Raw genomic sequence first — 13,418 nt, 5'->3', positions numbered from 1 at the left:
CTACTTCAAGTACTCGCAAGCTTCCTTCATGTATATTTTAACATTCTGCATTCTCTTCCACTGTCACAAAGCAAGAGGGAACTGTTAAAGGCTTCGGTACCTGCATGGTTTGTTAAACACCAGCAGCTGAGGCTGTCTGCTCTCATTTCCTGCAGTCATGCAAAAAAAGAAATTATCTGCAGCAGTGTTAATTCCTGGCACACATGGAGCAGACCATTCCACAATCACGATGCAGAGAGTAGGTCACACAACATTCAGCACAACAGAAACAAAAGATTATTTTTTCAACTTCTTCAATCACACTGCTACCTGGTATCCATTTCAGAGAAAATATTAAACATTCGGATAAAGGGAAGTTTCTTTATCTGTGAAGAACCTAAATAAAAATTCAACTATGGCTTGTTTGTCCAGGCTTCGAATAGCTCTTTACATTAAATTCACCAACAGTGAAACACGCTGTGTGAACAATGACTTCTCCTATATCTTCTACAATGACCGAGAGCTTAGAACCTAAAACAGAAAGCTTGTTAAAGAAAGCGACGATACCAATATACTAACACCGCTGTGTGTCACTGGATGTCTTCTTTTTTGACATCTTACTTTAGGGTAAATATGACAGGCAGATCAATATATCTTAAAAAACTGTTACATATTCAAAATTGTCAACAGTGTCTTGAAGCATTTCTCCCCCCCGGAATGTTAACGTATCTTATCCTCCACACGCACTTCAAAAAATTTGCTTATTTGTAATAGCAGACGCATTCTTGTTTCTTTTTGCAATTCACACTGTCTGGTTTTCGGTCACCGCAAGTTACAGCATTTTGGCAGGATCTTGGAATTTCCTGTGTAGCAATAAGTACTGTCCCATTCAACAAGTTAACAGTGCTACACAAAATGAAAAAGAAAAAAAAAAACCACAAACCTGTTCCATTATGTCCTTGTGCATAACAGTAACACACAGTAAGGAATAACTGCAGTTTACCTGGAGAGGATTTAAGGAAGTAAGAGCGTACACAAAGGCTCCTGTGCATGCAGTGGTATTTATACCCTTTGAAGCTATTCCTTAGCAAATGACTTAAGAGATTCATTCCCAACGCCACAGACTCAGCTGACATCGAGGAGCCTCGGCAATCTTTCCTCTCTGGCCTACATTGCCATGTGCTTTATCAGGTCTGCAATTCCACGTGCGAGTCTCAAGTCAGTGTAAAACAACAGCTGGTTTCTGTTCAGTTCAAATTGCTTGTTACTATAGGATTTAGTCCCTAGCCTTTTGGGAGGATCCAATCTCCTACAAAAATTACTATTTACGCTTCACTCAAACTAGTAATGTTATTTCTGCTACTTAGTTGCCTAGTATCGGACAGTGGGAAGTTCACGGAGAAAAGGCTCTCAAGCTAAGCATCTGCCTCTTCCTGCAGACTCTTCAGCAATTTCCAATTGCAAACTTAGTCCTATTTTAGTACTACCAGAGAGGTCTTGATACAGGCAGCAAGTGTGCTCATCTCATCACACTCTATGACTTTATTAAGGTTTATCCACATCATCTAAGTTTCCTCAGCTCTGGCCAACTCTTGTCCAACTAAAACCACAGAAAAGCACATTGTAACAGTTAAACATGGCACGAGAGCATTTTGTATAAAGCAGAGGATTAGTTTTATTTCCAGGCACGAGGAATTTTAGACCAAATTTCCCAAGAATACAACTCATTTTAAAAAATAAATGCCATCAGCATGTGGCACCACTGTTTCTCCTCTCCTCATACAGTTTCATTGCACACGTTTTTTTCAAGTGCAGTCAAACAGAACAGGGGTGTGAAAGCACAGCAACAGAAAACCTAAGACCTGGAAGATATATACAGTGTTCCTGCAGGGTGAGTAAAATGAACAGGGAAGATGACTTTATGACCCATAAAAACTTTAGAAATTTTCATCACATCTGAAGTTAACAGGCAAAAATTTACAGTACCAAAGAGGAGTATAAATTGCATTAGGCACACTGATAAATGGTACAGTAGGAAAAAAAGGAGGGCTTTGAACAAGCCATTTGAAGCACAATAGAAAGGTTAAGGCATTAATGCAGGCTTGGTATCCAACCAACTACGTTAAAGGCATCTTTGGGTCAGTGGAGTTTTTCATCTGGAGGAAATCTCTTCTTTACCTGCAAAGCAAAAGGCAACTTAATTATTCCTTTTCATGGAGACAGTTTACTAATTGAAGACCTGGTTGTTAACTGCAACTATTTCCATTCCACAAATGCACTGAGAAATGGGCAAGAACTGTAGATAATTAATCTATATGGAGCTTCAAGAATAACCTCTATTTTCTTGCTTTCTTGGCAGTTTCATTTCTGAAGTTACTGCAAGTCGTTTTAGTTACATTACAAGCTGGTAGAACAACGATTTTACCAGGAAGTTTTCAATGCTGTAACAGCATCCAGTCATCTGGATGATAGCCCTTCTCACGCCTGCATGAAGAAAGTCCCTGGTTTGAGAACGGAGACTTTAAATTGAGAAAGTTAAGGAGAAAAGGCGGCGTTAGATCACATTCCTTATCTACAGCCCATATGTATCACAGCTACAGAAGTCTGCATGTCCTTACATATTGCCATCCAAGCCATTAACTTGATTATACAGACAAGTCATCTGATACAGCATCATCACTTGAATCGCAGGGATACTGACTGAAAAGAAAGATCAAACTGTAATTTGGCATGGATCAATCAAGTCAGCATCTGTAGGAGCTCCTCACTAGAATGCAGTGGCCTTCTGTGTGCATTTTCAGCCTGCTCTGTTGGTCAAGTAAAATGGGTTTGCTTAGACTATCCTTATTTTTAATTGAGGTCTCTCCACTCTGGGAGTTAGTATTTCATTCTCTTTGCTTTAACTCTTTGCATTGTCCATACTAATCCATCCAAACCTCAACTGAAAGAGAAACAGGAAGCAAAAAAAAGTATAGTAGATGTACCTTGAGTGCTGGAAAAGCACCTCTTAAAAGCTAAAAATAACTGGTCAAACAAGAAATGGTAGCTATATTTGTGGGATTTCATGCTGTGTCAGAGATGTATCCCAACTCTTTCAGATGCAATCTAATTCACAGCTCCTGTCTAGTGAGAAACTCAACAGGAGGCTCAACAGTGAAAGACAGGGCACGGCACGGCACTGCAGCCTGATCAAGGTAGCCACGTCCTTGCTGCTCAGCTCACTCAACACTACAAGAGTAATTCAAACAAGATCATGGAGAATAGTATGTCCTGGAATAGCACATTTCTAGCAAGAACAAACATAATAGCTAACTATGATATTTGAAGATTGTTATATGCTTTTACTTTTTAAAGCATTCTTTTTCACAAAGACAAGAACCTTAATTCTATTCTAAAAATAAGCCAATGAAATCAGATATGTCAAATGTTAAAACAAACTGCTTCACATAACACAACAGCATGCACTGTATAGGTCTCAAATTCTCTATTAATAAGTTTTAAAATAACAGTTCCAGTGATACCTCCTCACATAAACCTGGCCATCCTAGAATGCATTAGTTCCCTCTCTTTCTGGTACAAATTTACCTTCAGTTCTCTGGTAAATCCTTCATTGAAAGGGAGTGGGAAAGCTCTGATTCTTTCAGCAGCTGCCTAGAGTCCAAGAGCTGTATCTCATCTCCAGTTTATCCTTGCTGGTTGCAACAAACAGACCATTTATCAGGTAGAAGGAAGCCCAATTTTTATATCCAAGGCATCCACTTGTCCAGATAACTACATTGCTATTTCAGATCCAGGCAACTGAATTATCCTATGGGATTCAGGGATCTGTACGCCCATTACCAGAATACAATGGTCTCTGTTTTAGCTAACTAATTATGTGTTAACACATGAGCAGTGAAAATGCACATAGGAAATCCAGCTTGACTTACTTCACTAATTACAGGCCTCTACTTGAAGCAGGGCCAAGTCTACCTTTAGCTTCTGCTTACTGCTTAAAAGAGAAGCTACAGACATATACACATGCCACAGTCTGACAACACCACAGTTCAGATGAAGCCTACTTTGAAGCAGTGGAGCTTTGCTTCAGGGTAAATGTTCCAGATGCTTTACAGTCAGCATTTAACTCAGCTATAACATCAATTGTCATCTGTCTGCTGCTATTGGACTTCTGTAAACAGAAGTTAAAGTAATGACAGCAGGGGGGTAGGCAGTTAAAACCTAAAAGGACAAAAACAACCACCACAAAAACATGTAAAAAAACTCAGCATGTCTAATTATTCAGTTACCAGCATAAAAACTAAAATCATGTGTACTTCTTTCCACAGCTACCCTTCATTTGAACCTTCAACTCCAAATGCTGCCATTCTAGAGAAACCTGAAGTCATCAAGGTAGTTTTCATAGAATCACAGAATGATTAGAGTTGAAACTCCCACTAGACCAGGTTGCTCAAAGCCCCGTCCAACCTGGCCTTGAACACCTTCAGGGATGGGGCATCCACAATCCCCCTAACTTTTAGTACAAGAGTTTGTATTTTTGCTGGTCATGTCTGAAAGCATGCCCAAGAACTGCAACAACCGCATTCCAATAGTACTAGCCAGATAGCAACCACCAGGCTTACCTATGATTAAAGTTGCACGCAGGCTATCATTAAAAAAAATAAAACATTCATCTGCAAGCTCTGTGTTAGTGCTATACATTGACAGGAGATAAAGAACCATTCTAATTGCAGTTCTCAGTCTGACTTTCCAGATGAATGAGGACAACTGCACATTTCCTTGGAAATCATTACAGGTCGTGGATGAAATGGCAGTAGGCTCGAAGGGAGGTTTAACAATTGTTAAAGATTAGGAAATCCACTTATGCTCGCTATTAAAAGACAACCCAGCCTGATTTTTTTTTTTTTTGTAGGAAGAAATGTACTGTTCTCCTTACTGAACACAGCACCACATGACATGATAGCAGAGAAAAATAACTGTACAAGAATTCAGTCCAAGCTTTTCACGGTATCCAGTCAAGATTAACATCCAAAATATGTTTTGTTGCAGCCTATAAAAAGATAGATTTCTCCTGCAAAACAGCTAGCAATTCTGAACGCACTGCTTACACTACTGCTCAATTTCTCCTGAAGCTTTAACATACCAAATATATTAATAAATCTGATCATACTCACCTAGTCAATAAATTGCAGCAGAGGACAGGCATCCTTAAGGCCAGTCATATTTAAGATACCAGATTGTTTCATTGCTTAACTGCGGCCCAAAGAGAGGGTTGAGTTGAGCCAGAATCGCAATCAGCCAACTGCAAGACAACCCCCCAACCCAACAGAGAGAACATCAGCCAAATTACAAAGCTTATGATAATGGAAAGGCTTGTCCAAAGCACAAGCACTATCAGAGAAGAAGAAACTATTTTCAGGAAGGTCTACTATCAAATCAAAACTTTATTGAAGCTCATACATAAAACACCAGATGCCAGCAATGAAGATCTGGTACCGCATCACTCCACAACTGAAACAGTAAGTTGTCCTATTCAGTTTAAAGCAGCATAAACCCACCTGACAGCATTTCTCTCGTAGTTTCCCTTTGACACAAAAGTGTTCTAAGACATATGAAACTCAGGTATTTGTGGGCTCAGGAGATAGAAACGCAAGAGAGAGACCTTTTCTCGATGCCTTTGAAACATCCCTTAAACAAAAACCTCCGAGAAACATACTCTCTCTCACTTGCTCTTACTTTCTGTGTATGACAACCTACCCTTGCATCAGAGACTGAACAAAAGTGAATTTTAGCCTGGCACAGAGGTCAAGAAACAGGGACCTAAAATAAAAGGGTACAACACTACAGGAACACACACAAAATTAAAAACCCCACAACAACAAAACCAATATGACAACAAACCCCAGATCATCAGGAACAGCAGCCTTCTCATCAGAGCAGCTCACAAACTAACACTCCAGAAGCCATAGCTAGAACTGAAAACAAGAGGAATGTAGTTTGTGGAAAACATCCAGGAAAGCTAAACAGAAATAAATATTGCACTGTTAAAAGATATATTTGCTTTGTAAATATTACAATATTCAGAAAAAGCAATGGATGCTTGCATGGATTTAAATCTATGTTAAATACTAACTACATAAACACATTTAGTGAACACACTGGCTCATCTGTCTGCTATTTCTAGAATGCTTTGTAAGGAGGAGAAAAAGCAGAGCAGCTTTGTAATGGGAGCTGCCACAAATGTATCAGAGTGCTTAGGCAGTCATGGAAAATTCCACACAAACCTTGATGCTTTGACCAGCAAACCAAGTGCAGGTTGGCTGTAAAACGGCAAGAACAGCCAGGGGCAAAAGATGTGGGCAAGACTTAAAGAAAACACATCAGTCCTCTTAAAGTTTACAAATATTTATTTTCAATGCTGCTTTCAGTTCTGCATAAAGTAGGACTCTAGTTAAAATAATATACTTGAGCCTGCAGCAGTCTATCAGTCATGCAAGCTCTGAAATACGTAGCAGGCTATACAAAGCAATTAAAACATCAGCATGACACTACCAAGAAGAGCCACTAACCTTTAGGTGGACACGTTTCTACTTTGTTATCCAAAGCAATGACAACAATGTATTTTGAAGCCATGTTAATCATTATGTTAAATTTACTTAAGAGAAAAGCAAGTTAGCTTTTAAAAATGTCACAGAATTTATTGTGCAAGGGTTAATTTTCAGATAGAAAAGACAGATCGAAGGGGTGCCAGAGCACTGTACCATCTGCCTTTGGCATCCTGAACTAACAAAAGTGGGAGGAGGGTAGGAACACTAAAAGCCTGTGAAAGCACATTATTCTCTTTCTCACTGTACAGAAGGAAGGAACTCTACGCACAAATATCTCACCTCTCTATGCTTCCTAAGTTCAAACCCAGCATGGCTGTGAATTAAATGAGCTGGAAGCACATTCAAAATATTGACGTGTCCCAGCTGTATAACCATGCTTTAGGCAAGCACTGTGCAGTTTTCAAAAGCTATTTGTTGGGACCACGCTGGATACCCAAGCTCTGAGCCACAGTGGCATTACAGGTCAATAGTATATTCCTCCTCCCTGCTCTGCTAGGGCCTAATAATTTAAAGCAGTAGTTAGGCACTGAACTCCATGACTCCCTTGCATTCAAGATAAGAAAAGATGAAAAAGCTTTTCCCACATTTTGCTTAAGTGATGCTGCTTTATACAATAATCTATCATGACAATGCAAAACAAAACACGGCATTCAAAGTAAAACAAAGCAAGGCTCTGTATCCAATGTGTAACGTTCCAGAGTTGCTAAAATCAGGTATGGCATTCGAGCCACCCACAGGCCCTTAAATTCTACCAGATAATTACCCAGCTCAGACAAGGAAATTAAAGTCCCTTATGTTCTACCAGAAAGATTTTTTAAAAGGTCTTTCTACCATAACTGCCATCTGTCTATGCTGCATATTACAAATTAAGGTCCTGCTATCTCTGTTTAAATGTCAATTTAGGCAACCATATTTTAATCCTTTTAGAATCAGTAGCAAATAATACCATTTTCCAAGCACACTGACCTCTGTTAGTAGAATATCATGATACTGCTTCAGGAACTGCTTTGTAAACGGCAAAATAGATTTGGACTTTGACAGTACCTTACAACACGGCGTAACCTGTAATTTCTGCAGCAGTGACTCCTTATGTCTTGCCTTTTATTTTATCAGGTTCCTGAGGCTCATGTATTCTCCTTCAAAAGGCTGCTGGGTACAGTATCTGTACACAAATTATGCACTTACCCATACAAAAGTTTTCCATAGAACAACCAAATTAACACTGTGTGGTCAATATGGTTATTCAAAATGATCACTGTTAAACCAAACACAGAAGAAACGGCCTGAAGTTGAAATCTGATTGATTTCAAATTTCGTTGGAACAAATTCAGTTTGATGCAAATCAATTTGTGAATCAAGTGGTGTTTAATGAAGACAGGAAATTGTTTTTTCCCTATTTTTAATTGGAAAGGTAACTCAAAAGAGTACGAAAGTAGGTCTAGCAGCGTTCTAAACAATGCTACAAAGAAGTAGGTGCCAGGACTAGCTACCTACTAAGGACACACAAATACGGAAGAGACCATAGCTGGGACAACACAAGTTATTTTAGCCCTAACATATCCAACAAAGAATCCTCTTTCGTGCTTCAAGACTGGCATGAATTAGTCTCTTTCTTTAGTCACTGAAATTAAGGTCTGAAATTTTTTCCAATGCCTCCCCCCAAAAAAGAAACTGATACAGGAAGAACAAACTTACATACATTTGAGTAAAACAGAAGAAAGAAAGGTTGGACCAGATGATCTTTTGAGGTCCTTTCCAACCAGGGCTGTTCTATGATTTTATACAGAATTCACGAGTGGAAAAAAAACCAAAAAGACTGTGTGATTACGCGAGTTCTATCTTGGAACATGAGGAGAAATATCTGCTTTTTGTTGTATTCTGGCAAGCAGGCACTATCTATGTAATTTATCTGATTGGATGTAACTACCAATGGTTAAAAACATACTAAGATTTTGCTGCTTCTCTTTTTTCAAGGTGTAATCGGAGAAGGCCAAAGGGAATACAGGAAACAAGTTAGAGTCCACAAGATTATGAAAGAACCCCCTCACTGGACATGCAAGAACAGATTATAAATCTCGTTAATGACACTAGATTTATAAAAGGTCTGTTTCGGTACAAAAATCACTAAACTTACAAGTGAAATACCACCATACATTTGAAGAGTTCATAGCATTCAGTCAAAATCCTACAACGAATACATTCTACATCATAATCCAGAGGATTGTGCAGAAACCACGTGGCCTCGACTTCAAGGAAACCGTCCTTCTTCAAACAATAAAGAAAACAAGCCCTAAACTTCAAGGATTTTAGAAGAGTAGGACAGTATTTGTTAAAATACCAAGTAGGAAGAACTTAAGTGAGAACTTTAAACTTGAACAAAACCAAAACAAAACACAAAACATTCTCTCCCTCCCCCCTCCAAAAAAACCCAGTCCCAATTTACTGTAACCAAAACGCAGTAACCTAGTAAAAATGAGCATCCACAGTTGCCCTTTCTTAGGCCAGCGTTTGGGACATACCACGAGATTGGGCTGCTGCATATTTTATGGGCAGGCAAGTAGGCCTTCATAGCACTGTGATTTCAATCCCAAATTCAAGTTGCTGACACTACAAAGCTCTTCTCAAGTTTCTATATCTGCTCGGCAAAACTTTAATTTAAAAAACAGTCACAGATAAAAAACACAGGACCAAGTTTGCTGTACTTTTACAATTATCCAGAAGAACATTTCTTAAGACTTCATATGTCAAATACAGTGAATAATTAAAAAAAAATAAAATAGCCTTCACCTATATAAAACCCGAATATCACCTTACTAAACTAAATCAGACCTGCATAAGCCTATGCCACAGGCCAACCTACCATGGAACCAAACAGGCCTCTCCTGGAATATGCCAGCACTGACAATAATGGCTTTTGGCTGCCAGTTCTTAAGAATCTTGAGATTAGAGATCCATTTCTCTAAATATTCATGTTAAGCATAAATAATGCCTAAACACTTCAGGAAAGTACAAATACTACTCAGGTTCAAGTGGAACTCTGAATAATGATTTTATTACAAGTTAACCCTAAAGATCTAACCCGACTTTTACCAGTTTACTCTCCATAACAAATTCTTTCAGTTATTTCTGCGCATCACTTTCTTTGAAAAGATCAGACTGTAGTCTTACCAAAAAAAAAAAAAAACAACCCACAAAACACACAAACAAAAAACCCCAACCAAACAACAACAAGAAAACAACAAAAAGAGAGAGAGAAAACAATAAGCATGCTTTCTCTTGCAGGCTACAGCTGGCTTACCTCTTGCCAAAACCCAAACACGATATGACGAGTTCCTCAACAAGTCATTATTTCTACTAATTCTCTTACAGAAAGGAGGCAGCCTCAAAATATACTGTGCATTTAAATATAAACAGTCTTGATATAGCAAAGTGTCACAAAAAATATTAGTCATATATAAAACCTCTGATGTGTAAGTTTTTCCACCCACTGCTCTACCAGATTTTGAGAATATATTCAACCAATCTAAGTAAAGCAAAACTCATCAGTAGGCTTAAATTAGTATCACCTTAGAAATAAATGTAAGGTATAAAGAATGAAAAAGGCAAAAAGTTAATTTCGCTACTGTGAATCAGAAAAATTCTAGAATTGACAAACTGCCATTATACTTGTGAGTGAATAAGCTAGTGAACTGGAAAGGAATAATATCAAGTCAAGGCAGAGCACTATTCAACAGTTAGGTGTCAGAGGACAAGAGGAATTACGTTTTAATTCAGTATCTTCCAATGGAAAAATGTTTTCTTCAGCATGTTGAAGGTCTTTAGAACTCTAAAGAATTCTAAGAGCTGTCAAAGAATACCATGAACCTAAATCTCTGTGATACATTTGAAAAGCTTCTTCTTCCTAAATGTTTTGAGGCTATAAAAAAGGAACTTTCAATTACATCAGAACCACGCCTTGATTAAGAGGCAAGAGATTATTTATACTTACAACAGGTAGCAGCAAACAGCACATGTCACCAGCATTGTGTTGATAACACTGCAAAAAGGAAGGAGAGAAACAGCTGATTAAGTGTCATGTTATGACTGACCACAAGATACATCGGAAAAACAAAGAACAACCAACCAGCAAACGAGAACAAGTTCAACTTTGATCATATGCAAGGTGACTCAACATAAGCGTTCTAACTTCTTCCAGCCGAGTAAGTTGCAGAGGCAAAGCTAAGACTCTGCAAAAGAACTGACACAGCTCTGTCAAACAGAGGTATACAACAGTATTTAACAAAAATCACTCCAAAGAGGAGCAAAATCTTATGCAGTCAGTGTCCTTGCTCCATTTCACAGTCATTTCTACCAGCAAGTTAGTAAACTACTGAAGCAGGATGTTCTAATGCTAACAGTAAACAATAAGCATTTTCTCCATTTGCAAAATTCTGCTTACAGAACATTTTGGTATCAAAATATTTCTTTTAATTTTCTATCATGAATACAAATTTAATACAAAATAAGATCTCAAAGCCACACAGAATTATCTGTGAGACAAGATTTTTCCTTTCTTGCTGAAAGAAAACTGTGTCAGAAACCATAGTTAAGCTGAAAAGAAGCAAGAACCAAGCAGCTCTTTAAACTGAAAATGGAAAAACTGCAGCTACACACATGTATGATTTTGAAATGAGAGGAAAGGAAATGAGATTTTTTTCTAACAGTGAGTGATCTATGCAGCTCATGGAACTTAGTAGCAAAATGGAGGTGTGTTTTTTTCTTTTTAAATCATAAAAAAGGTATTTTGCTCTATGTATTTCACCCCCAAACCAAATAACAAAAACTCATACCAGGTCGTTAACTTACAACTCTTTTGTTACATGGATAACATCCAATATTTTTCATCTATCAGTACACACCCACCTTGTCAACTTTCAAGCAAACACTACAAAGGTAACAAAGCTTCAGGAACCCCTCCTTTCCAGGCAGTCCCAGAGTCATTGTTTGGGAGTTTTAACCTATGCAACGTGAATTCTTAGGTCAGTTAAAGTTTGCACTGACTTCTTTTCTTAGAAAGAGAACAATCCTATTCAGAAATAGACTTTGAGCAGATGTTGGGTTGGGGTTTTTTTAAAAAGATGAGAATTTAACAGACTACACAGTGCTACTATAGACATGCTATAGAATCAGAACACAGTAGTGCTCTACATTCATATTTGTTGATCACATTTTGGAATAACGACAAAACATCTGTTGGTGACCCACATACTTTAAGGGCATGCCTGGAAGACTTACTTCCAAGGTATTTCTCAGGACAGGCAAGTTTTCAGGCACAAAACACACTTAAGGTTTGAAACTGCGGCAGTAAGTATCAGAACTAAATAGAACTTGAGGAAAATTCCACACAGTTCAGATAAATGACTAAGAGAAAAGACGGTTGGTACCTGTGGAGTAGAAGGGAAGTCAGAGAGAGGAAGAGAGATTAAGAAGTCATTATCTCCTAGGGAAAAGAGAAAGACAGAAACTTGTCTACTTTTTAATCTGAGCAGCTATGATCACTGCAGGAAAGATTTCTCTGCTTAGATACCCTGCTTTTGTCCTCAGGCCACCACAGCAACAAGGCCACTAGTATACGTTTAAGCACAGAACAGAGATCTACTACCTAGGCAATTCTATGTTTTTGTAAGTTTTGCAGCCTTATCCGGTATGGGACTGGAGGATAGCAGAATAATTTAGAAAAGAATGAGTAAGAAAAGGAAGCTATTCCTCAAAAGCCATCTAACTTAACCACGTCTCCTTGCCACAGGGCGCTGCATATGCAGGTGGTCACAGGGCTTGAGGGGAAAACTCAGGACCGTGACGGATAATTAAGGCACAGAGACTCCGCTCCTGGCTCCCGCCCCGTGCTCGGGAAGCCTCGCAGGCGTTTGCTCCGGCCTTTCCGCCGCCGGCTGGATCCCGGCCGGCACAAGCGCCTGGGCCCCGGGGCCGCCCGCCCTCCGCGCTGCGCCAGCACGGCGACGAGGAGCCCGCGGGGCCACTGCGGCAGGAGGCGGCGGCCCCAGGCCCGGCGGAGCGGCGAGCACGGCAGACGGGGCGCCGCGGCGGCCGCCGGGCCTCGACGGTGGGGGAAAGAGGAACTCGAGAGAGCCGGGGCCGCAAGGCCGCTGCTGCCCGGCGGGCCCGCAAGGGCACGGGGCACCGGGACCGCCTCCGCCGGGGCCTCCTCACACACTGCCCCCCCGCCCGCCATGCCTGAGGGGGAAGGGAAGGGTCCCGCCGCCGCCCCCCTCACAGCGGCCCCGGCCTCCCGCGGCCTCCTGCCGCCCCCCGGTCACTCACCCGCGGTTAGGCCCCTTGGGTACGAGCCACGGCAGGACGCCGCCGACCACCCCCCAGAAAACGCTCATGACGATGATGGGCACCGTCAGGCCACCGTACGCCATGGCCGGGCTGGCGGGGGCGACGGCGGAAGGGGGTGAAGCTGCTCGGTCCGGCCCGGCGCGGCGCCTCCCCGCCCCTTCCTCACGGCCGGCCGCAACGCCCCGCCCCGCCGCCTCCGCCAATCAGCGCCCGCCGCATCACGGAGGTGCGACGGGCGCGAGCGCTTGGCCCCGCCCCCCGTGCTGGGCGCTAAGGGGGCGGCGGGGCTCCGACGAACCGACCCCGAGAGCGGGAGAAGGAACAAGGCTCCGGGCTCATCAAAACATCGGGCAGGCGGCGAAGGCTGCGGCAGCAGAGCGGCTCAACAGCCGAGACGGCCGCGGGCAGCAGCGAACCCCGAGGAGCCGCTCAGGGCTCTGGCTCGAGGTGAAGAACGACCTCACCAAGCGGCCAGTGCAGGCCTGAACCGCC

The 13,418-nt window shown here is 41.2% G+C and overlaps 1 protein-coding gene across 1 annotated transcript; it reads right to left on the bottom strand.

Moving 5' to 3' along the window:
* Positions 1–1,629: 1,629 nt before the first annotated feature.
* ATP6V0E1 (ATPase H+ transporting V0 subunit e1) lies at positions 1,630–13,118 on the bottom strand. Its single transcript, XM_074603955.1, has 4 exons — positions 12,906–13,118; positions 10,573–10,620; positions 5,151–5,278; positions 1,630–2,157 (listed from the first exon to the last, which is right to left on the bottom strand). The coding sequence occupies exons 1-3, from the start codon at positions 13,007–13,009 to the stop codon at positions 5,185–5,187; spliced, it is 246 nt and encodes an 81-aa protein (XP_074460056.1). The 5' UTR covers positions 13,010–13,118; the 3' UTR covers positions 1,630–2,157; positions 5,151–5,184.
* Between the last annotated feature and the right edge of the window lie 300 nt (positions 13,119–13,418).

Source organism: Larus michahellis, chromosome 11, assembly GCF_964199755.1.
Source record: "Larus michahellis chromosome 11, bLarMic1.1, whole genome shotgun sequence".
Classification (NCBI taxonomy): domain Eukaryota; kingdom Metazoa; phylum Chordata; class Aves; order Charadriiformes; family Laridae; genus Larus; species Larus michahellis.
This window is presented reverse-complemented; position numbering and strand designations above follow the sequence as displayed.